A 24,804-nucleotide genomic window follows, 5' to 3' on the forward strand; every position below is an offset into this window, starting at 1 on the left:
ATAGCAACTGTGTAATGTTCTGACAAATGCTTGGGTAGCAAGGTATTACTGACATGTTGTGTTTGGTGTAATGATGTTGTGTACAATGCCGTTTATTTTTTATATAACTTGGTGTTGTGTTTCCTTTGTGGTGGGGATAGTGCATCACATGTGTTGTGTGTGTTGTGCAAGCGCTTTTACACATTGCCTCTGTGATAGGCCTGACTGCTCGTGCCAAGCTAACAAGGGGGTGAACAGGGGTTATCTTGGGTGTGTAACTCCCCCGCCCTGACTAGAGTGGGTTTGTTTTGTCTGGTTTAGGTGCATACCCTAGCCCCACCGCCACCTGCCCCGCCGCCAGCAGCACCACTGCCAGCAGCAGCAGCCCCAGTGGGCAGCCGTCCGAGGCTGCAGGGGAAGGGCTGGAGCCTCCCCCCACCACTGACAGCACCGCCACCTGCAGTGCAAGTGCCATCCACTGAGCAGCCGTCACCGCAGGCGAGCAGTGTGTAGTCGTGACTACATGGGCTGCAGTGCGTCCTGGCCCCTGCAACACCTGTAGGTGTGACATCCAGGTGAGAGACTGTTACTTTACACCATCGAGGATGAAGCACACTGGGCACAAAGCCCCCTCCAGAACCAGTGGAAGAAGGCATCCACTCACCCCCTCCTTGGCAGGATGAAGCACACTGGGCACAAAGCCCCCTCCAGAACCAGTGGAAGAAGGCATCCACTCACCCCCTCCTTGGCAGGATGAAGCACACTGGGCACAAAGCCCCCCTCCAGAACCAGTGGAAGAACGCATCCACTCACCCCCTCCTTGGTAGGATGAAGCACACTGGGCACAAAGTCCCCTCCAGAACCAGTGGAGGAAGGCATCCAGTCACCCACTCCTTGGTGGGATGAAGCACACTGGGCACAAAGCCTCGTCCAGAACCAGTGGAGAAGCCATCCACTCCTGAGACTGTGGCCTTGCATTCCCCAGGACCAAGCAGTGGGCAAACCACCTACGTGAGAGACTGTGGCCTTGCACTCCCCAGGACCATGCAGTGGGAAAACCGCCCTCGTGTGAGATTGTGGCCTTGCACTCCCCCAGACCAAGCAGTGGGCAAACCACCCACTTGAGAGACTGTGGCCTTGCACTCCCCAGGACCAAGCAGTGGGCATGGAGCCCCCTCCAGGCCAGTGGCGTTGTACCATCTTACAGCTGAGGTGTCCCCCGCCCATTCCCCGTCCCCCTGAGGTGTTTTTTCGACCTGATGCCCCTGCAGTGTTCTCTCCGTATTGAGGCAGGAGTGAAGTGTTGCCATGGCCTATGTGTTATGGCCCCAGGGGCCACGGACATTTTGGAGTGGGCATTGTCCCTCCTTTTGTATATATTGTACATACTGTTTATTGATTTAAGTATGTATTTATCTAAAATTGTACTATTACACTCATTTTAATCAATTCCTTTTGTCCTTGCGTTATTCCTGAGGGTTACAGGTGTATATGTAATGTTGTTGCATATGTTTGTGTGTATGGTGTTGGGGGTGAGGGTGGGGGTTGGGGTGTTGCGTGTTTCCTCCCCCCCCCTTGTGTGCTAGGTGCAGTACTCACCTTGGTCGTCTTCGCCTGCGTTCATGTTCCTGGTGTATGAGGAGGTACACCAGCATTGAAAAAATGTGCAGCTCGGGCTCCATGGCGTCGTGGTTCTTCCTTGAGTGTCAAGAGGTGAGTCGTTTCCCTTCAGAGTACTGTTTCCGCCGTGCTTTTGATGGCAATGGTACCGCCCGGAAAAGCTGGCGGATAGGACTGTTGTAATGCTGTGGGAGGTACACTGTCTTCCGCCTGGCTGTTGGCGGTTACCACCGCAGTGTTTGTTGCTACCGCTGTGGCAGTCAGACTGTTAAAGTGGCTGGCTGTGTTGGTTTCAGCCGTGGTCATAATAAAAAATGTTTTTACCGCCGGCCTGTTTGCGGTATTACCGCCGCTTTATCACCGACCGCCAGGGTTGTAATGAGGGCCTAAGTCACCCATAGGGTAGGCCCTTCAACCCAAGGGCAGGGTGTAGGAAAGTATCCTCTTTTTGGCATGGTTACCCCCACTTTGTGCCTGCTGTCAGTGTGTTTTGACTGTGTTCATTGGAACACTGCTAACCAGGACCCCAGGGACTGTGCTCTTTCCCTCTAAATTTGGTTGCTTATGACATAGAACACCCAACAATTGGCATACTGGTGCCACATATAAGTCCCCAGTATATGGTACTTAGGTACCCAAGGCATTAGGGCACCGGGGGTTCCCCATGGGCTGCAGCATGTATTGTGCCACCCATGGGAGCCCATTCAAAATGTGTCTGCAGGCCTGCTATTGCAGCCTGCGTTAAAAGGTGCATGTACCCTTTCACTAAAGGTCCTAGCCCAGACGTTAGGGTGCAGGTACTTGTGTGTGGGGGCACTCCTGCATGAGCAGAGGTGCCCCTACAAACTCCTGCTCCATTACACTGGACTTCTTAAGTGCGGGAAAGCCTCCCCAAGACACTGGTATGCTTCGAAAAGCACATTTGGGGCCAAATGTACTAAAGCTTTTTCCCATAGACACAGAATGGGTAAAATCCTTTGATACATCTGGCCCCTGGTGCCCTCCTGGCATAAACCTGTTTGCACCAGTCCAGGGACCACCGGTCCCTGCTCTGGCACAAAACTGGACAATGGAAAGGAGTGACCACTCCCCTATCCATCACTACCCCAGGGGTAGTGTCCACAGCTCTTCCAGTTGGCCTCTTGATTCTGCATCTTGGATCCAAGGTGGGCAGAGGCCCCTGGGAGCATCTGAGTGGCCAGGTCAGGCAGGTGATGTCACAGCCGCCTCCTGATAGGTGGTCACCCTGCTAGGTGACCAATCCCACTTCGTGTGCTATTTAGGTTCTCCCTCTTGGGTGGGTCCTCACATTCGATGTGCAAGATTCTAGCAGGACTCCTCTGCATTGTTTACTTCATCTTCTGGCCACCGGGACTGCAACTGGACCCTCCAGGAACTGACAATCTGCAACTCCAGCGAAGACTCCACTTTGCAACACTGTTTGTCCGGCTCCTTCCTGCAACTGCGACATTTCCCTGGCCGTGAATCCTCTGAGGGTGACGAGCCTTCACCCTGCACAAGAAGTAAGAAGGAATCTCCCTTGGAGTTAAAGAGTCACTCCACAACCTCAGCAGGCACCAACTGCAATGACGATTGGATGCGTGGATCCTCTCTCCTCTGTAACTGTGTGGATCTTGCATCATAGGTGGTGGTCTGGAGTGGTCCCTTTGGTCCTCTCTACCAACTATTCAACTTGGGAGATGGTAAGCTCTTGCCTCTTCTTGCAGGACAGTACCCCTGTGAACCGCGACTCTTGCAGCTACCAAGGCTTGTTTGTCCCTCCAAGGGATCTTCAGACCCCGTGTAGCCCTGGCCCCCAACACTCCTTCCTGCAAAGCACAGTCTCCTGCCTGCTGCTCCAGTGACATAGGACTTCTCTTCAGGTGTACTGAGTGGGCCTCACTGCGACTCCTGTGCCAGCTGCCCGTGGGTCACCTGTGGGGGGTTGGCTCCGCTTTTTGTGACTCTCCCAGCTGCTGAGGGTCACCCCGGACTCACCTCATTGGGTCGAATCCCCTTGACCTTGCTGTCCCTCTTTAGCCTCGCAAACCCTTCTTCTGCAACTCCTGCACTCCCCAAGGCTTGTTGGCGGTTTTCCAGCACCTCTGATGGACTGCATCACGACCGCCGACATGGGACATCACTTGAATCACTTCTGGAACTCCTCTTCTGCTCCTGTGCAGCATTGCTGACTTTCTTCATCCAACGTCGACCTGGTCCTGCATACACATAAGGGTTAGTGCTGGTTCCTGCAACAACCGGACACTCCAACTCCAACTGGACTTGGTACCCATCCTTTGCAGGTCCTCTTCTGTCAGGACCAACCCTTGGTTTCTTATAGACTTATAGACTTGTCAGGGTCTTGCAGAGTCCTTTTCCAAAGTCCTTCCTTTGGTTTTGGGGAAAACCAGGTACCTCTTCTCTCCTGGTCAGTGGGAGGCACCCTGGTGCTTTCCTCTTGGGGTTCCTAATTCCTCCAGTTCCCCTCTACGGATTCCACTTCCTTGAGTGGGGGACTGCCTTTCACATTCCACTTTTTTGGTATATGGTTTGGCACTCCCCTAGGGCCTTTACCAATGCCTATTGCTTTATTTGCTATTTCCTGCTTGCTAATGTGTATAAAATAGTGTGTTTACTTACCTCCAATTGGGGTATTGCCTGTACAGTATTTTATTATTTGTGTTACCATAATAAAGTACCTTTATTTTTATAACACTGTATGTTTTCTTTAATGTGTGTAAGTGCTGTGTCACTATAGTGGTATTGCATATGCTTTGCATGTCTCCTAGATAAGTCTTGGCTACTCATCTACTGCTACCTCTAGACAGCCCTGGCTTCCTAGATACTGCCTACACCTCACTAAGGTGTACCTGGTATAAGGTGATAACACCGTAGGTGCTCACAGCACACCAGGCCAGCTTCCAAAACAGGGGTCCTGAGTGTGAGGGTACCCCTCCCCAAGCAGGAGTCCCCATACAAACCCCAGTCTCCATTTTCTGGGCTTTGTGAGTACGGGAAGCCATCTTAAGGTATATAGTGGACACTGGTCAACATGTGATGCCCAACTACATAATAGCTTCCCCGAACCTAGGCATGTTTGGTATCAAGTGTGTTGGAATCATGCAACTAAACACATTCCAGTGTAAGTTACATGATAGCATGTACTCTTGGGGTCCTTAGAGGATCCCCCAGATTTTCCTGTACAGCCTCGCAGGGTCTGCATGCCAGCCCGCACTGCTGACAACCCTAGACATTGTTCTGCCCTCATGCTTATGAGCCTAACGTGAGCAGGGGAAGGCAGAACAAAGAATTTCTTGTGGCTTCTCCCTTTGAAATGGGTGTCTTTGGGCTGAGGTGGCCTCTGAGTGCCAGCAGACTGCTTTGAAGGGCACATATGGTGCCCTTCTTGCATAAAAAGGTCTGTACTAGTATAAAGACCCTCGGTCCCTGCTCTGCTGCAAAACTACAGAAAGGACAGGGGAGTGACAACCCTCCTGTCCAGCTCCTCCCCTAGGGAGGTGCATAGAGCTCTGCTAGGTGGCTGCTTGATTCTGCCATCTTGGAAACAAGATTGGCTAAGGACCCAGGGAGCATCTGCCTGGTTAGACGTCCCTGACCCCCCCTGATAAGTGGGTCACAGCAGACAGTGTCCAACCCCCTATCTGTGTTACTCAAGGGCTCCCCTTAGGGTTGGGCCCTAGATTTGTTGAGCAAGACTCTACAAGGAAACCTCTGCAAGACACTTCTGCAACCTGGCCACCAGAACCATCGCTGGTCTGCTTTTGGAACTGAAACAAGACTCTATGCAGTTGGGAGGGCTTCCACTGCAACATTATTTCTCCAGCTCCTGCAAGAATTCTGCAACATCCATGGCTGTGCATCCTCCAGGGTCACAAGGACTCTGTTTGCATCAGGAAGCAAGAAGAAATCTCCCTTGGAGTAAAGGAGTCACTCCCCTGCATTTGCAGGCACCTTGACGACAACCACCAGCTAGTGGCTCCTGCTGTCCCACAGACATCAAAAGGCTCTACAATACAAGTGGTGATTTTGTGTCCCTCTCTAGGTCCAACTTGTCTTCTTTCCAACTTGGGAGATGGTGGGGCCCTTGCTATAGCCACTGGGATCGAACCCTGTGCACCTGTTGCTGTTACCAAGCCTTGTTCACTTGTCCTCCCAAGGTTCTTCGAGCTCCAAGAAGTCCCAGCCTCCAGCACTCTGCAACTCGAAGAACAGCATCCACCCTGCAACTCGAAGAACAGCATCCACCCTGCAACTCCTGCAGCGGGGGACTCCTTCTTTGTTGTGCTGCTGAGGTCTCCCTGTGCCCTCTGCCACTGGGCCCTCATGGGGGCTCCAACGATTCCTCCCAGCTCTCCTGCTTGCTGAGGGCCAGCCCTGACTTCCCTTCAAGGGTTGAGTCGTTTGGACCTTGCTGGTCTCCAAGGTCCTGCAAACTTCCCTGCAGCTTCTTCCTGCTTTTGCCAATTGTTGTTGGCAGTTCTGCTGACCACCAACCCCTCTGCAATCCGGCAACTGACATGGGACAGCTGGTGGGTGACTGCAAGGATCGTCCTGCATCACCTAGGCTCCGCAGCTGTACTCCCTTCCATCACTGACCTACAGGAACTTCTTCCCAAGAAGGATGGTCATTACCTACCTGCAACGCATTGACATCTCTGGGTGGTGTGGACTCTCTCCCCTTCTTTTTCAGGTTCTTCTTGTCTGGAACCCTCCCTTGGGTTCCACCGACCTGGTCCACGGGTTGCGACAGCAACTGGGCAAACAAGGCTCCAATTGACTCCAACTAAGGTTTCCAACCACCCCCACCCCTATTCACCTGACTACTCCACTTTCCTGTGTATCTACAGGTGGGGGCATTATTGAACCTTTCTTGTGCCAGCTGGTTTCCTCTGGGAACTCTGGTACAATCCCAACCGTGACGGTCCTGTGTTAGCCTATGGGACACCCGGCTAGATAACAACTATGCACACAGGCGCCTGGGGGATTTCTATTACTTTCCATGGGTAATTTCGTACTCTCCCAGTCCTGGGATCCTAAAACACTTACCTTGGTTGGACACCTTCATTCTTTGACCATTTTCTTAGTACATGGTTCACCCCCTCCAAACCCAGTAGAGTCCTATGTATTTCTCTGCTATTCCTGCTTGTTACTAAGTATATCTGTTGTGTGTGGATATCTCAGAGTGGAGATATATCAACGTAAGGATAATACTAGTGTTGTAGTAAAGAATACTAAGGGGCATATTTCTACTATAATTTCACATTTATATGTGCTGAATTTGCTTCATTTTTTATACAAATTCGGCGCAAAACACACTCCATATTTATATTTTGACATTAGACCCCTCTAATGTCAAAATATTGGAGTTTGCACCATTTTTTTAGATGTATAAACCTACCTTGCGTCAATTAGATGCTAAGTAGGCGTTCCCATCTAAAAAATAGTGCTAACCCCATAGCCCCATATTTATCTCCCTGTGCTAAAATGACGCATGGGTGGGAGGAGAGGCCACATGTTTTAATGCCTGGGTCAGACCAGGAGTTAGGGGACCTGTGGACCCATTTCCATGGATGAGCACGATGGAATGGGTCCACAGGTGCCCTCCTCAAGCCCCAGGAACACCCCCACCCACACCAGAGGGACACTGGAGTATGGGGGACCCCATCCCGGATAAGTAGGGTATTTTTTTTTTTAACAACCTGGGGCCCCCTGCAGAGCACTGGGTGCAATGGCCATGCCCAGGGGACCCTGGTCCCCTGTGCTGGCCATTGGGGTGGTGGGCATGACTCCTGTCTTTCCGTAGACAAGAATCATGTGGTATGTTTGGTTTTGTGTCAGAAAATGACGCTAGGCTGGTTAGAGGCATCTTTTTTTGCCTCTAATCAGCCTAACTTCATTTTTTGGTGCAAAACCTTCTCCCATACCACCACCCCCACCCGGCTAACATGTTTTTTTTTTACACTAGCCCACTCTTTGCACCAGCTTGCACCCTTCTATAAATATGGCGCACGGCTGGCGCTCAGGAATGGCACAAACCATTGCTAAACGTTTTGATGCAAAACTGCGTTAGTGCAGTTTTGCATCAAAAAGTATAAATATGCCCCTATATTATTGTAACACTTGGTGTGGTCCTTTCTTGTGTGAACATCACTGACTAGTGAGGTATTGTAAGTGCTTTATACTCCTCCCAGATAAGCCTGAGCTGCTTTCCACAGCTACCCCTAGAGAACTTTGGTTATCCAGGCACCAAAACACTATCACTATGGGTTGTCTGGACTCAGTACAGGCTGTTACACAATAGGAGTATACCATTAACTGAGCCAGCCTCATACAAGAATCATCAAACAGTTCATGAAAGTATAGTTCAGAGTTTTTCCTGTGGTGTTGGTTCCTCCCCCGGACCGGCGCTTGAATGTAGTTTTTTTCAACACATGGAGAGTCTATTCAAACCCAGTTAGCTAGTGCTCACTTTGGCCAGAAGGGTAAGCGAGATACAGACTCACAGCTCAAGAACCGTCCTTGAGCTTCGTGGTCGATTCTGTCATTCTCAGAACCAATTCAAAATTAATTTCTAAAGACCCTTCTGAATTTCACCTCAATAAGCCTTTATTATTACCGATTTTCTTCCGGGATCCAGCCTCATCGGCAGAAAGATTTCTCCATATGCTAGATATTAAAAGATGTCTAAAGTTCTGCCTACATCGCACTAAACAGCTGAAAAAAACGGACCAATTGTTGGTCTCATATGCACACACTCAAACGAGTACTGCAATCAAAGAAGCAACCGTCACTCTATGGATCTCAGCCGTGATCCAGCTTTTGCCATTCAAAGGCGGGAAAACTGCTCACTAGAAAAACCAGGGCAGATTCAACTAGGGCAGTATCCGCCTCAACTGCTTCGTTTGCGGGAGTGCCTCTGGAGAAAATATGTTGTGCTGCGACCTCAAAGAGTGTGCATACATTTGTACAGCATTATGGTCTCGAATTTGCACAGGGAGTAATGCAGCTGTTAAACAGGTTGTATTGTGCCACTTCTATAACGTGAGCCTCTTTATAGATATATATATATATATATGTATTTATACTGGAAGATTCAGGATCACAAGAAAACAACAGCCAGCCAGGGCAAAAATCTGGATCCCAAAGGATACAAAGAGCCACAAGAAAATGTAATATCCAAGAAAGAAGTGACTCAAATAGATGATCTCACTAAAGAACAAAAATATATTTCTACTACAACGTTTCAGCTTCCGCCTTCCTCAGGTAGTACAAGATGGTTTGCTCAGTGGCTGAGCAAACCATCTTGTACTACCTGAGGAAGGCGGAAGCTGAAACGTTGTAGTAGAAATATATTTTTGTTCTTTAGTGAGATCATCTGTTTGAGTCACTTCTTTCTTGGATATATATGTATTTATATATACACATATATATACACACACGTGGAAATGCATATATGTTTATTTTAAATTGCATAGGAATATGTTATGTATATATTTCTACCTACCATCTGCCATTTGTGCTAATACAATAAAGTATACAAATACATGAACTGCTTGGTATTCTGATTTAAGCATGCAAATCTATGAAATATCCAAAACTAGATAAGCTAATACGTTACTTACCTGCAACTGTAGCCCTCCAGTATTTGTATTTTTCATAAATTCACATGTGACCCACCGTCCTCCCCTGAGAGGCTCTGCTTATAGCTTCGGATTTATTCCCCACTTCTGCTTTGAATATCTGAGGGACTCAGCCTTTCTTGGGAGTGTTCCACAAGGTGCAATTGCCTGATCTGTTATAGTTCAAGTTTGGCCCTTTTTTAAAAACAATATACATAGTTATGCTATTAAAGTGATTATTCACTGCCATTATAGCCTATGATAATGATACATAGTGCTTTAATATTGTACTGTGGGACTCCCACTTCGACGACAGGGAATGATTCAAGCATGTCAATCTATGAAAGATACCAATACTGGAGAACTACAGTTACAGGTAAGTAACTTATTTTCTTCTGTCTATATGCCAGCACTCTGGAATAGCCTTTAAACCTCCTGAATTGATTTGGAAACTGTTTGGCAAGGGTCACCAGTCCCAAAGAGTGTATCATAGCTCTACTGTCCTTAGAGTGCCCCAAAGCAGAGTCTTGCCTTCTCCTCTAAAAGGAAGTACTTGTCAAAGGGCATATCAATGAGCGAGGCCTGTACCTCAATGGAGAATCCTGTGGAACACATGGTGTTGACAGAGTACACTGTGAACACTAATACCATCTGTCCTTCCAAGGCAATCCATAGTATCCTGACCTGCTCAGACTTTAGTTGCATCTTGTCCATCATGAATTGGTTGGACCAAAGAGGCACTAAGGCATAGCTGCCAGGTTTTAAGATAACTAATGTGTGACATTTTCATGGCTTCAGTGTGTTTATGTGTGACACTGTGAGTGAAACTTAAATATCAGAAAGTACCCTTTTTGGTACAAGATTAAGCTGTTAAGTAAGTGCCACCTCCTTTTTTTCGAATTTACTTACTTGCACTGAGACAGACCTGGTCACTGGCAGCAGACTGTCATTTAATTTGAAGTTACCTGTTTCTGCATAGAGCAGAACAACCTGCACACCAGAGGTTTAACAATGACAACTATCAACCTTTCCTTGACCCTTTTTCTCCTGGATGGGCTACAGACATTGGTAGCAGCAACATCCTGAGTGTCAGACCCTTTCTCAGCAGACTGCCAACATTCTACCTTGGGTGGCACAAAAAGAAAAAATGAAGCTGAGCTCAAAGGAGCTCTTTAAATCGTGTGACAAAATGTCCCAGTACAGTAAAGGAATTAAGTTTGACCCAAGTTTGATGTGTGGCACTTGGCTTGGCAGTCTAAGGTCTTCTGGAACTGCCAGCAAGTTCTCGCTGGCCATGTCCATTTGTGTAACAACCCAGCAGAAAAACCACATTAATGGATCGTAATGCTAAACAGGCAGAAGAAAATATGTGCCTGCCAAAAAGTATCTCTCTCAGGAGGAGAGCTTGAAAATGATTTAGGATTCATTTCACTAGTTGAAGCCTGCAATGCAAGGCCCATATTTATACTTTTTTAGCGCCGCATTTGCGTCGTATTTTGACGCAAAATCGGCACACAATTACTAAATACAATTGTATTTTGTAAGTTTGCGCTGATTTTGCGTCAAAAAGCGACACAAATGCGGCGCTAAAAAAGTATAAATATGGGCCTAAGTCTCTCCGGGTTGAGCTGCTTGGTGAGAAAATCTGGGTCACCTGGCACAGGTCTGTGATGCCTGGACACCTGCCTATTCACACTCTGACAAGAACACGGCTTCAATCTGGTGGTCATCATATCAGTAAGGGTGCAAAAAATTGGGTTACTAGTTAACTGGCTGAGTACCCACCTAAAGTAATAATCACAATCCTTGTCAAACCCCCATTCTCTCAGTAGCTATGACAACATCAGACAAGATTAACTTAGAGGCAATGTGTAAAGTATTTATGCAGTACAGTAATAACGTTGAATTGGTAAACAATAAACATTCCAAAACGAATTAAATAAAATCTACTAAAATCTAATAAACAAAATAACACAAATCTAATAAGGGGAACCAGAGGTATGAATTTTTAAAGTTTTAAGTAGAAATGGTGCTAAGAAGCACTAAGTGCCAATGAAAGTCAATAACGCCTTAGAACAGGACCTAGGTGCAGTTTGATGCTGACCAAGTTGGAGTGCAGATTAAATACACTAATGCCCCCCAGGAGCTCAGGAGAGGCACTTAGAAACTGACAGAGTGGCAGGCAGAGTCTAATCCAGGTCCAGGGCTGGGTATTTGCAGGAAAAGGCCTCTTTTGTGTCCCTGTAGCTTTAACAGGAGGTCAGCCATATGACCTTTGGAGTCCACTTCTTTGACCGGAGTACAAAAAAGAGACAGCAGGTTCAGTCCTCCAGGGTGGTTTTCAGATTGCAAACAGCAGGTTTGTTCCTCATTTGATCTCCACAGGTCCACGAGTGTTCTAAGAACATGTTACTTACCTTTGGGAACACGTTTTCTGGTAGAGACTATTACTGCAGATTCCTCACCTTAGAATATTCCCCAGGCGTCAGACTGGATTGGAAAAATTCAAAGCCTGTGTGCTGCCAGGTGGCACTGATGACTTTGCATCGATGTTGCTTCCCACTGGAAATTGTGTGCAGGTCTATACAGGCACCACCCATGTGCGCTGCTGACATATGCTGATTTCCTCCCTCTTCTGCAGACGCAGAGCTAAAATAAGAATGGTTGTGACCAGTGTGCAGATTCCTAAATAGGGATATTTTTAGGTGAAAAAGATTTCAGTTCACAGAACTGGGAGAATGGGGACGTCAATGAGGAATCTGTTGTTAGACTCTCAAAAAGGTATTACTGAAGTTGAGTAACTTGTCCTTCTGATAGAGACTTCTAACCGCAGAAAGAGGAAGGAAAGCGAGGAGGGTGCCTAGACAGGGCAGACAGCATGCCATGGATAGCAGTGGGGCAGGGGTGGTGCTCCCCTTGCTGCAGTCAGACACAGCAAGCGGAAGAATGAAACAATCAGTGATCAAAGAACAGCACTAAACTCAGAACAGGAATTGTCTATCTGGTCTTAAGCTTCAAAAACAGATAACATATGGCAGGAGAACAGAAGATCCCTACACCGCCTAAAGCAGGACCTCAAGAAGGTCCTCCCGAGAGGGTACCATCAAGAGGCTGGTACTTCACACCCTGGAATAAAAACAGGCAAAAAGAACTAGTCAAACCATGGTACATCCTGCCAGCCCAAGCAGGCATGACCTACAATGGAAACTCACACCACAATTAGGACACTGCCCCCAAGAAGGTGAGGAACTACATTGAGGCATACAGTACATTGATTACTCAATGTAATACCGTTCACACCCAAAGCATACCATGGGGGGAGAACAGAAGTTCGCTATACCCTCTAAAACAGAACCTCAATCCTCTCTTAAGAACATCGGACCACTATTACAAAGGTACCCTCAAGTAACTGGTACTTCACACCCTGGAAGAGAAGTAAGCAAAAAGAGCAAGTCAAACCATGGTACTTCCTGCCAGTCCAAGCAGCTTTGACCTACAATGGAAACTCCCACCAGAACTAGGACATGGCCCCTAAGAACGTGAGGAACAGAGCTGATGCATTCATTACATTGATTACTAGATGCAATACCGTTCACACCCAAAGCATTTGTAAGTCCACATGTCATTGGCCTGTATGAATTAGCGAGCAAAACCCAGCAGAATGGCCTCTGAAGCGATTTCAAGGATGTCACTCTTACCATCAGTTCTAGAAAATGTGTGATAACTTGATGCATGTTCATCAGAATGGAGTCTCCTATATTGCTCAACCCTTGAGCTACTGGAAGCCTGCCAATGCATCCCCCATAACGTACTCCAAGGAGAAGTCGGGGTCTAGTCTAAGAATGTGCCACAGTGTGTGCCTCTCCAGGACTCGCTCAGCCCATGCTCTGAAAAGATGAGATCCTCAAAAGGTAAGTCCAACAAGTCAGCCTGGGCAGCCCTCAGGACACCAGAGCAACCAAACCTAGCAGTACAACATAGACACACAGAGCCCATGGATTTGGCCACCGACTCCACTATGTCAGGGCCATACCTAAAGGGCTATTTAGCTGCTCGAAATCCATCATGAACCACATCAGTAAAGTAGGTGCTCACATAATCTGGAAAGAGTGTGATAACCATCTCCCAAGGAGCATACATGTAGTGGGCCAGCAGGCATATAGCATTACAAGAGTGATGAGATGGGGGTGAAAGTTTTCTCCTCAGACGGTATGACCAAGCAATCTACTTTCTTTCCACATCCACCAGACTAGATGAAGGAGTGTAGTCAATTCCTTGATCAAATGAGGTTTACTACCTGAAGCAGTCATACTAAGGAGTGCCTCAGAGGAAGATTAGGCCCAAAACACCTCCTTGGCCTCAACTACCTCTTCACACACCTTTCTTGAAGACATAATGAACCCTGAAGGGTAAGCAGAGTTCCTGGGACTCTGGTATCAAGACTGCAAGGTGCATGGAGTCACCCTGCCAGGATCAGCACCTAAAGGTTTGGTCGACTTTGACAGACCAACACCTGAAGAAACTGGTGATGATAGTAAAAATACTGACACCTTTGGCGGCTGAGAGGAACACATTGAGACCTTTAGGGTGCATACTTCCTGCTGAAACCGACTTGTGCCGGGGTACAGACTACCAGCCTAGGTGCATACAATGGGATCAGAATCTCCTTAGCATCCAAAGATGCACCAGAAAGAATCAGAGGGGGATGGAGCTTAGCCATTAAAGACTGGGTGAATACTGCCAGCTGGGTGAGCACCAGGTGTGAAAAGCTATAAATACCAGGAAATGCACCAGAACAGTGCCAGGCACAATGTTGAATGGCAACCCTTAACAGACATCATAACCCGACATTGAGGACATCATCAGAAGCTGAAGACCCCTCAATTGATCAATGTAAAGGGGAGGGACGACGATGGCCCTGACAAAGAGAACAAGTTCTCAAAATTACCTCCTCAGCTGGATCTAGACCGAGATCCATGGTGCCATCTGTCAGCATAGAAGAACTATTGTACATTTTATGGATGCATCCCAGTGATAGGACTCTGTGGATAGAAATTGTTTGGCTTGTGGACATCCAGGATGGCTTTCCATCCTCTGGCCATCTCCTGAGCAGCATATGCATGGAATAGAATTCCTAATTCTGCTGGCTCTTGGGTACCATTTCTATGACTCCTTTGGGTGGCATGGTCAGAAGTTCTTATTGGAGGTCTGAAAGGTGTTGATGCCTCTCCAGAGTTGGAGGAACTGTTTGTCCCCTCATTAATTTGTAGGAGGGCCCAACTGGATAAGCTGTTGCAGTATGCATTGAGTCATGTTAATTGCTTCCCATTCTAAGACAAAATCTAAGTGCTGCGACGAGACAAAGGGATCCTTCAGTGCTGAAGAGTAACATGTGTTTTTTTGTCTGTGGGTTAAGTTCCTCTTCTCTCTTTTATTGCTTTACAGTTGTAGCTTTGTCTTGTATTACCTCTTGTTAAAGAGAGTTCATATGGGAGAAGGAATAGCATTAAGCATAACATTGCTGTTGGTGGCTTTAGTAGGCATGTCCTCAAGAAGACAGCTCAAACCTTTCCCTCAGATACAAAATTGGAAGAGCATCCAAAATCCAAGAATTCCTTTGGAGCACACTGTGTCTGTTTTAATTCCTGGCTGGGCTTCATCCACACTTTCCTAAATAAACTTGCACTCTCAAATGACATGTTCACAATCTGTTCCATTTGATTTAAATGAAATAACACACTTTATAACAAATTTTGCAGAACCAAAGCCTAGGGATTGCTGACATTGTGCAGTGTATATTGAACAATATGACAACCCTACATTTGACAAAGGATAGACCTAGAGAGGAGGGGAGGACGGCTGAATGGCAGTGGTGCATTTGAATGATCACACCCCACCCACACACCACACACCCAATATTTGGACTGACGCTTCTGTTTGTTTTCACTCTGAAGAGAACTGGGCCCTGCTGACTAGGCCCCAGTGCATGTGCTGTGACCCCTCAAATGTATGTGCAAATGGCAAATCTCTGATCGGAATATTTAATTTACCTATAAATCCCTGGTCTATGTTACAAGGTGTACCCAGGGTTAGAAAGTTGCAAGTAACCAGTGGACTGCAGCATATATGGTGCCACTACTGCAATGACAAAGTGAAAACATGGCTCTAGGTCTACCACGACAGCCTAGTCTGCCTATAAGCTGCTGATTAGACATGGCAAACTAACCCTTTTGCCAAGTCCAAACCTTTGTTATTGGTATTTCTAAGTTACCGGTTTTTCTTTTCTTAGAAAAATATTTTTTATAGAGTTTTACAAAAATGACAACACTTTCACTTAACAGTGTGCATCAAGGCTGTCAAATACAGTAGCATACATTGGGGCAACCATACACTCACGGACAGTCTTCTTTAAATATACATTGTAGGATCTCGTTACGGACACTAACGTGTTCAATGAAGCTGGGAAGGAAGTAGCAGCACACTGCAGCAATGGTGAAAGAAAGTTGGGAGAGGGGTTCGTAAACCAGGATGTAACTAAGTGCAGGTGAACAAAGGGAGACTGCGGCAAGTCAGGTCTGTGAGGGGATGAAATACGGGGGCAGGAGTAGCGCGGTGAGGGAGGTCTGGCGGGAAGGGAGATGTGATGGTATGTATTTCAAGCAAGATGGAGTATGGAGGCTTCTCGTATAGTAGTGATTATTCGGGGGAATGGCGTGTGTGTGTGTCATGGAGGGAAGGTCATCACCTCTAGTATGCTGTAGAAACTGTGATAAAAGTGTAGTTAGTAGGAGGATGTGGGTCATTTACACAGGTGTTGCACTTCCCCATAGCAGAGGGCGTGTTCCTTGGTTGCTGCCCTCTTGTGTACTGGACCATGCCAGGCCTCCAAAGGTAGGGCTGTAGAGGGTCCTTTGTAGGGTGAGTGTGAGTTTGGCACAGAGGAGCACCAGAGAGGTAAGCATGCTTCCCAGGTGTGGATGTTGGGTAGTTCTGTGACTTCTCGCAGTGTCATACATTGCCTTCCAGTAATTATGCACTTTACAAGTTACCCTTAAGGTAGGCCTTAAGTGATCATAAGGCAGGATGCAGAATATTAGATTATTAAAATGTTATGCTATGTTTCTTGTCCAAACATTGAAAACCTGCATTGTTGTTTTCACTGTAGAAAGGCTGGTAGTCCTATTAGCTACCATGGGGCTACATTCACTCAGCTGCTAAGTGTTAACATCTATCTGGGACCACGAAATATAGAACATTGAGATATCAAATGAATTGTCGGAAACCCATAGTGCTAAAGTTTGATTTAAGTTAACTTTTAATTTAAAGGTGACTTTAGAAAGTCACCACTTTCTTGCCCAAAATATTTAGTAGCTGTTTTTCATTAACTACAGCAGTTGTCACTTGAGACAGCCTGCTGTTTTGATGCCAGGAGGTGTGAATGACTCCCAGAAAAGGGGACCAAAAGGCCTGTTGGTAGGAGGCTAAGCTTCAAAGGATAAGTCGCTTGTAAAAGGCAAATGTGAGCTCTTTCCTTTGTCTAGGTAGATAGCCTGTTATCGCTTCCAGAAGGGGAAAACCTGTCGAGGAACCAGCGTTCCAAGGGGAGTTGCTGATTACACTGGACACCACTCAGGGGTGTACCCCGAGCTGACCAAAGGAGGAAAAGTTCTGACATCTTGGATTTGGGCAGAGATGCACTGTGGAATTGTTTCTCGCCAATCCCCCAGGAAATTATGTAAGAGTGGGTAGGGATGCCTGTGGGAATTTTGCCCTCCTTAGTCAGGGAATCCTCCTCACCCACAAACTCGAAATTGGCATAAAAGTGGCATCTTTGGGTAGCAGCCTAAAAGCACTACTGGACTCCGAAAGAACAAAAGAACAGGTTGCAATTGCTGAGACTGTAGACTTCAGAAATAAAGGCTGCAAGTCAGTAGGTATGTAACTCTGTCAACACATGTAAATGTATGTGCGATCTATGCAAATGTGTACCTGAATGTTGTGTTTCTATATTTATGCACTTACCCCATACAAAAAGCTATTTCCTTTGGGTTTGGCAATTTTTCTTTGTTGCACCTAAGGGAAAATATCATCCTCAGACCTTTCTGGCCCCCAATGCATCCCTTTCTCATGCATCCTTGGATATTTTAGGGGTGTTCTTCTCATTCGAAGCTCTAAAACGATTGACTCCAAACCAAGATGACAGTAACTCTATCACTGTGATCTGAGTGAGATAGTGCTTATAAAACGATTGTAAGTAACCACAAAATTGCAAGTTTGTATAAGCTGACCAGCTTCTACAGGCAGACCCACTTTAACTTGCCCACAAACCTACCACAAAGAGCAGATTTGCTCACACAAAAATCACATCATATTAACATAATTCTCAGGTGAGTAAATCCCCAGTGCACTTAATGGGCCATTGCTTATCTCTTGAATTTGGTGAGTTGGCCAGATGTATGACCATTTCTTTTTGTGACTTGCAAATTGTGAATTTTTGCGACTCGCAATTTGCGAGTTGCAAAAGGAAATGTACTAATGTGTCACAGACACATTTAGCGATTCCCAATAGGGTCGCTATTGACCTGCCTCATCAATATTTATGAGGCAGGTCACAATTTGCGACCCATTGGGAATGGGCAATAATACATTGATGGTGGCTTGCTGGAGGACAGCAGACCATCATGTCTGTGTTTGTTTTTAAATGAAACAACTTTTTTTTTTTTAAATGTCCGTTTTCCTTAAAGGAAAATGGGATTCCTTTCAAAAAGAAAAATGAGCATTTCTGTTACATTTTTCAAGGGTAGGTGCCTGTTCTTAAAGGACAAGTTACTTACCTTCGGTAATGCCTTATCTGGTAGAGACAGACTAGCCGCAGACTCCTTATCTTAGAATTCTCCCCAGGCGTCAGACTGGATCCGGAAATATTTCCTCAGCAGTACTTCATCGCGTCTGTAGAGGGCGTTGAGCGTCTCCGGAGCGACGTCTTCCCCAGACATGACATCAGCAGAGTCCATATACAGTATTCCTTCCTCCGACATGCTGACGTCAGTTTCTTCGGTGACTTGAAGCCCCAGAACAACGCGGAGCCACAGAGAAACTGACAATGGAATAGAAAAACAGCGCAATAGTGTATATGCCAACCAGAATAAAAAGAGATGTCCTGAGACATAGTAGAAATACAAAACACCCCAAACCACCCTAAGCAAGAATGAAGAGTACACAGTTCGCAAGTGGGGAGGATGGGTGGGTCGAGAAGGAATCTGCGGCTAGTCAGTGTCTCTACCAGATAAGGCATTACCGAAGATAAGTAACTTGTTCATCTGAAAGAGACAACTAATCGTACATTCCTTATCTTAGAATTAGATACCCAAGCAATCCCAACCCATTGCGGAGGGACGCGAACGGACCACACGAGTCTCGCAAAGAACAACCAGGTAACATAGAGGAAGCACCAAGCTCAAGACAGAGTGGGCGAGAGAAAAACATAAGTGACTCATGTGAGAAAATCAACTGCAAATCCACCTTGGGAAAAGCTAAGTCATGGCTGGTAAGGAAAAGCCTCCACCGGAGACTAGGCAGCAACCACCCCCCTAGGGGAGGTAAACTGTGAACAAACCAGCAGGATGATAAAATGGAACCCTGTAAGGGGCACCAGAAAAGACACACAAACGTGATATAAAACGTGTAAAAGAGTCAATGGAGAAGGAATAACAGAACCATGACATACAACAATCTCACAGGCAGAAAGAGATAGTACTCCAGTCAGAGAAGCAAATGAAGAAACTGAAAAAGTATAGATAGACTGGATGGTAGGCTCAGAATAAGCAGAGAAACAGCCCCAAGCCCAAAAGGAACAACAAAATGTGAAAGACCAGTAAGACCTTACGCCAGTGCAACGTGCATAGATATACACCAGACAGGGTAATGATAGAAGGGTGGTGAGAGCACTGAAGGAGAACTGGAACGACAAGGTAAAAGGAGCAGACGTTCCTGTGTGAACTCAGAGCAAAAATGAATGCCAGAAAACAAGCTGACAGGGGAACTGGAGGCAGAATTATCAAGCCAAACAACTGTGCAACAGGAACCACAAATAATAACGGAAGGAGCCTGCTAATATGTTAGAGCGTTGGCAAGATGCAAACCCCTGGAGAGGGGCAGCCTGCTGCACCAAAAACAGTTGACCTAGCCACCAAGCTAGAGCTCCTTGAAATCACAAAGACACCAATTCACGGCACCCCTTAAGGAATATGAGGGGATGAAGAAATGGAATCTAAGACCCGTGAAGAGACAAAAGTCTAAAAAGAGTGAGGGTCTGTGAGCAGGTCTCGAAGGACGAAAAAAGATGTTGAAAGACAGCCATGGCCCATGCCAAGGAAGAAAGGTAGTAAACATGCAAGGTGTCAAGAACACCAGCAGTAAGAAAAAATATAGAACCAGAAGGCAGAAGGATAGAGGGTCCGGGAGGGATCCAACAGGATCAACAGCAATTAACAATGACCAAGTAGACAGGAAACACTAGGGAAGAAACCCTAGAGGCATGCCCAGAAGGGGACCAAACTCATGTCATCAGCAAAATACCAAAACAATGGACGGAATACCAGCAACAGGAAATAAAATATATTACACCTCCCACGCCATCACCATGAACAAGGAAGGCGAGGGACAAAAAGAGCACCAAGCAAGTCGTAAAATCTTGCAGATGCCAGTATTGGAAGGAGTACCACACCCCTCCTATTGAAGTAGGGGAGGGGGGAAGAGAAACAGTAGAAAGTGGCTCCAGGAATTAAATCCAAGAATACAGGCTACCTCTGTGAAGGCCAAAAAGAGGAACCGCACTGCCTCAAGAAGAGGGAGTACGATAAAAGACCCACAACATCCTATGGAAAAGAAAGCACGAACCTGTGAAGAACAGCACGTGGAGGGTCCAGCTCAGGATGGTGAGAGAGGAAAGAATCCCATAGTGAAGAGTACTGTACAGTACTACAGTATAATAATTCAGATTTTTTTTTTTTTTTAACACAGAATCCCTGAGACGGGGAGCCAGTGCCTCGAAAGGCAGAAAGCAAAATCATTGAGCTAGGGTGGAATGGCCCTGGAAGTAACGTGATCAACAGTGGGCACTAGAGAACACCAAATTTCTGCAGCCCCTGACAGCCTTGGTGGGATGTGAACCCCTGTCTTTGGGAGCCTGTACCACCAAAGGCAGAAGACCTTGCCACTGGGCTATAGCTCCTTGATCCTAAAAGACAGGAAGTGGAAGCTGCAACAAGCACAATCTGAGCCCAGAGCAGAGGAAAAGCAGGAAGTGGAGACCCATTGGATTGGAGAAAGCTTCATAGGAAGGTACACCAGAGGTGAAAGACCCTACCAAAGGTAGGCAAGAATTGGCTCCTGAAGGAGTACAACAGTATATGTCCACATGGGGAATAAAACAAGAGAAATGCGTAAAACAGCATCCACTACCAACAGCTCAAAGAGCGAATGTCCAACCCAGTCTCTTAGCAACAGAGACGAGGTGCAAAATGCCAAGGGAAAATCAAAGGAGAGGCAATGTTGGCAGTTATGTACAACAGAAAGAAACCCACGAACTGTGGTAGAAAAAGACCAAGCGAAGGTGGACGTTACACCAGGAAGCAGGCCAAATGAGAAGAGGACACTCTGCCCGTCTCAAAACACAACCAAGCGTGGTGAAATCTCGTCTAATGTAAATGAAAGACAGAGTTGAAACTCACCAAGAAAACATAGTCAATATATGGTGGACCATACTGTTATAACTGTGGAAATAACCCCCTGTACAGAGGAGGCTGCTACAACCGAGGCACAAGATATGCTCCGGAACCACTGCTACGCTAATAGGAGCAGCAGTATAGAAATAGCACTGTGCGCACCAAAGGAAGAGCAAAAAAATGCAACGTGGATGACAAAAGCACAACGTAACAAACGCCATCACAACAGAGAAGGGGTGAGAATGCCCACACCTGAGCAACAGACGATGACGTGCTAGAAGAGGAAGGACACTAGTCCCCACCATAGGAATCAAGGAAACGACGCATGGCCGAATCTTTGTGCACCCCAAAAAGGGACTTGCTATCAAATGGCATATCAAAGAGAGGATCTCGCACCCATGATCCATCCAATGGAATCGGTAGAATCCATACCGGCTCGAACTGCAAGTCAAGCAGCCTGTTGACCATCTCTGATCAAAGACGTCAGAGCAGGGTGAATATCGTCACAAGGCGATGGTAGTAAACATTCCACAGATTCCCAAAATGCATGGGAAAAGCAGGCCAACACACAGAAAGTGTTGGTGGAACAAAGATCGGCACTAGAAGAGGCGAAAATACGACTGCCAGCAGCATCCAGCTGTCTAGAATCTCTGTGCAGCAGAGTAGGTGGAACCTGCTCCAGAGCAGGAATGCCCAAAACAGTTTGAATAACAAACCCCGAGCAGTAGAGTGGTGGCGAAGACACAAGGGGTCTGCTTGTGCCGGCCGCTGCCTGTGTGAAACAGTACGATCCACTGAAGGACCAGAGACAGGCTGAGTCAAGATACCTAGAAGTATGTCTTTGACACCAAACTAGTTCTGCCTTTTTGTGAGGTTCTCTAAGTGATCCGGGTTAAAAGACAACTGATCAACAGACAATTGCACCATAGGAAGATGCAAGTCCAAAACATCAGACACCTGCCTCAACACATTTGCGAATGCAGTGCTGGCTTCCGTTGCCAAGCCAGGGGACGAGAGCAGGCAAGACGCTGGGTGGAGTCTAGACCACTAGCAGTTCCCAAATCAAGTACCCAATCCGAGGATGAACCTGGTATGGGCCCCATAAAGGGAGCTTGAGGAAGCACAAAAGGTTCAGAAAGTGGACCCAGCACAGGATCCTCAGGTAAATTCCCTGGGGCCGCACCCGGCGTCAGTGTTGATGTCGACCAACATCGAGGGGGGGGAAGCTTCCTCGGAAGCGGCATTGTCCGACTCCGGAGATATCAATATAGGCACGTCGAGCAGAGTCGACAGGTCTAACGGCGCCGTGAGGTGCGCCAGGACAAGAAGATCAGGCAAAGGAGACGGAGGCCATACGCCGACCCGACTCCGGAGTCGGATTCGAGAGTGTGAGAAGGCACCAAGATGGAAACCGCCAGCAAAGACCCTGCCAAAACACTCACAACCTCCATAGGGCCCGAACGTGCGCCAGATGGAGGGGAAGGACCAAAGAAAGAATGGAGGGACATAATAATAATGTAACATTTGGTCCATAGCCGCCCCGGTGCCGAGAAATGCCAGAAGGGATGGGGTCGACACAGGCGTGGACTCCACTGGAGGAGAACACAGAGGCCGAGACACCGAAGAGTGTGCAGGTGCCAAGGAAGACCTACCTGGAGACGCCGAGGGTGCAACCATGGTCGATGGAACCATCAGAGAACGCCTCCTCGAGCGCTCCCAGGACCGTGAAGACGAAGACAGACTGCGACGCAGAAGCAAAGAGGATTTGTCCGCCTGCACCGCAAGGAGCTTCATGCAACGCTCCCTCAAAGACTTCGGTTTCAAACAATGGCAGGTGTCGCAGTCGTAGGCGTCATGAGACCCCAGACACCACATACAGACAGAATGAGGATCTGTGCCCGACATCTGCTGGGAAGAGGATCCACAGGGCTTCAACCCAGAAGGCATATACACTATTACGGTTAGAAATTATACAAAATACCCGACGTCGGGTAGATAAGGTCAAAAAGGCCCGAGGTATTCGATACATCGAATCCGCATTGCTGCGCGGAAAAGAAGAAACTCGTGTCAGAGGAGGTCAAATATGTACTCTGATAACATAATGGCCGGGGACGATGCTGCTTCGGAATCGCTCAACACCCTCTACCAACGCGCAGAGGTACTGCTGAGGAAAAATTTCCAGATCCAGTTTGACTTCTGGGGAGAACTCTAAGATAAGGAATATGCGGCTAGTTGCTCTATCAGATAAACATTTTTTCTACTACTCACAAAAGGGGAAGGGGTACCCTAGGGACCCCTTCCTGTTTGTGACTGGACTACCACCTACTTGAAGTTGATGGTAAACTGTGACTGCATTCTGGTTGCATAACAATCATACATCCTCCTGCGACTCTGTCTTACGAAGCCACGCCCTTGGCACACCCCTTTCTAATAGCGACTCACAAACCCTATTTTGCAAGTCGGTAATAGGTTACAGACTCACAAAATAGGGTTTGTACATGCCATAGGCAATTTTAGAGGTTGCAAATGAGCCGAATCTCCGTTTGCGACTGCAAAAAAAGGTTGTATATCTGGCCCGTGGTGATTACGGGTTGCAAAATTGTCAAATGCCCTACATAGGCATTTTGGTTTTATTTCATTTTTCTTTCTCAAAGACCAATATTCACGATGTTTCTTTTTCCAAATCTTTCCTTAGGTTCCACATTTGTTGTTTCACAATATGATTCCTATGAATTCTCAACGACAGCCTGCAAAGACAGCCGAGACAGATCCGATGTTACAGAGGATAACTTAAGTGTTCCCGGAACCTGTTGAACTAGCAGTCCTGTACCCTCTTCTCGCATCTCCCTTAACAACAGCAGTTTTATTATAATTATCTGTTCAAGGTGACACATGTAGACACAAGTGCCCTTTTATGGGTGATGAGTACTGTGTGTCTTGAAACTGACGTCTTATGAAACAGCGCCTTGTAAACGCACACAATTTCTCTGTATTTGTTTAATCCACTGATCATCGAGTAACATGATTGCTGGTATAAAGGCTTTCGTTTAGGCGGAGACTGTTACACTTCAGGTTCACAAAGGTTCTTTTTGTCACAAACCTTTTCAGGTGTTTTTTAATCATGTTTTTTGGATTGACTATATGTAAAATGCCATTTAAAAAATGTAAAAATGTAAGAATGTATAATGAATGTCTGAGCACTATCATGTGCCACAGAGAGCACACGTCTGAATAAGTAAATCTTAGTTTTGCGTATGTACATTCTTGTGGCTAAGATGTTCTATGAGAAAAGAATTCTCTTATTTGTTGATTTTTTTCACATCATTCAGTATGCACACTTCTTAACTTTCATGTCACGAGGGGCCACATGGGCTGTTTGCAACCAGTAAAATGCATTTTACCATGTACAAAAGGCAAAATGTGACTTGTTAAATTGTTACCGAATCGCATTTTGCTTTTGTGATTCGGTATTAGAAAAACGTGTGTTCAGGGCATCCTTTCCTAATACCGAACAGCACTGACAAGTATGAATGTTTTGCGATCAGAATGTGGCCGCAAAACATTCATATTTTACCGACTCCGTAGAAGAGTCAGTAACCCATTCACAAATAGGAAGGAGTGCTCAAGGACGCTTTCCCCTTTGTGAATGTGGGTGAAAACATTTTTTAAGAGCAGGCAGTGGTCCTTTAAGTTTTCTTTTTGTAATGCATTCCAATTTCCTTTAAGGAAAATGGGCTGCATTTAAACGAAGAACAAAAAAACACAAAAAAAAAAACACACACAACCTGCTTTATTTAAAAAGCTGTCACAGATGTGGTGGTCTACTGACTCCCAGCAAA

The 24,804-nt window shown here is 46.6% G+C and overlaps 1 protein-coding gene across 2 annotated transcripts in view; it reads left to right on the plus strand.

The window, feature by feature from the left end:
• The window catches only part of C8H11orf65 (chromosome 8 C11orf65 homolog), a 269,451-nt gene extending 245,227 nt beyond the window's left edge, over positions 1-24,224 (plus strand). The window contains exon 9 of one of the 2 annotated variants that reach the window (XM_069202320.1): positions 23,661-23,910. In XM_069202320.1, the coding sequence (XP_069058421.1) occupies positions 23,661-23,779 (119 nt within the window). In that variant the 3' untranslated portion in view covers positions 23,780-23,910. Of the gene's footprint in view, positions 1-23,660 lie in introns of both variants that reach the window. The other variant, XM_069202318.1, reaches the window with a different exon arrangement.
• The last annotated feature ends 580 nt before the right edge of the window (positions 24,225-24,804 follow it).

Source organism: Pleurodeles waltl, chromosome 8, assembly GCF_031143425.1.
Source record: "Pleurodeles waltl isolate 20211129_DDA chromosome 8, aPleWal1.hap1.20221129, whole genome shotgun sequence".
Lineage (NCBI taxonomy): Eukaryota > Metazoa > Chordata > Amphibia > Caudata > Salamandridae > Pleurodeles > Pleurodeles waltl.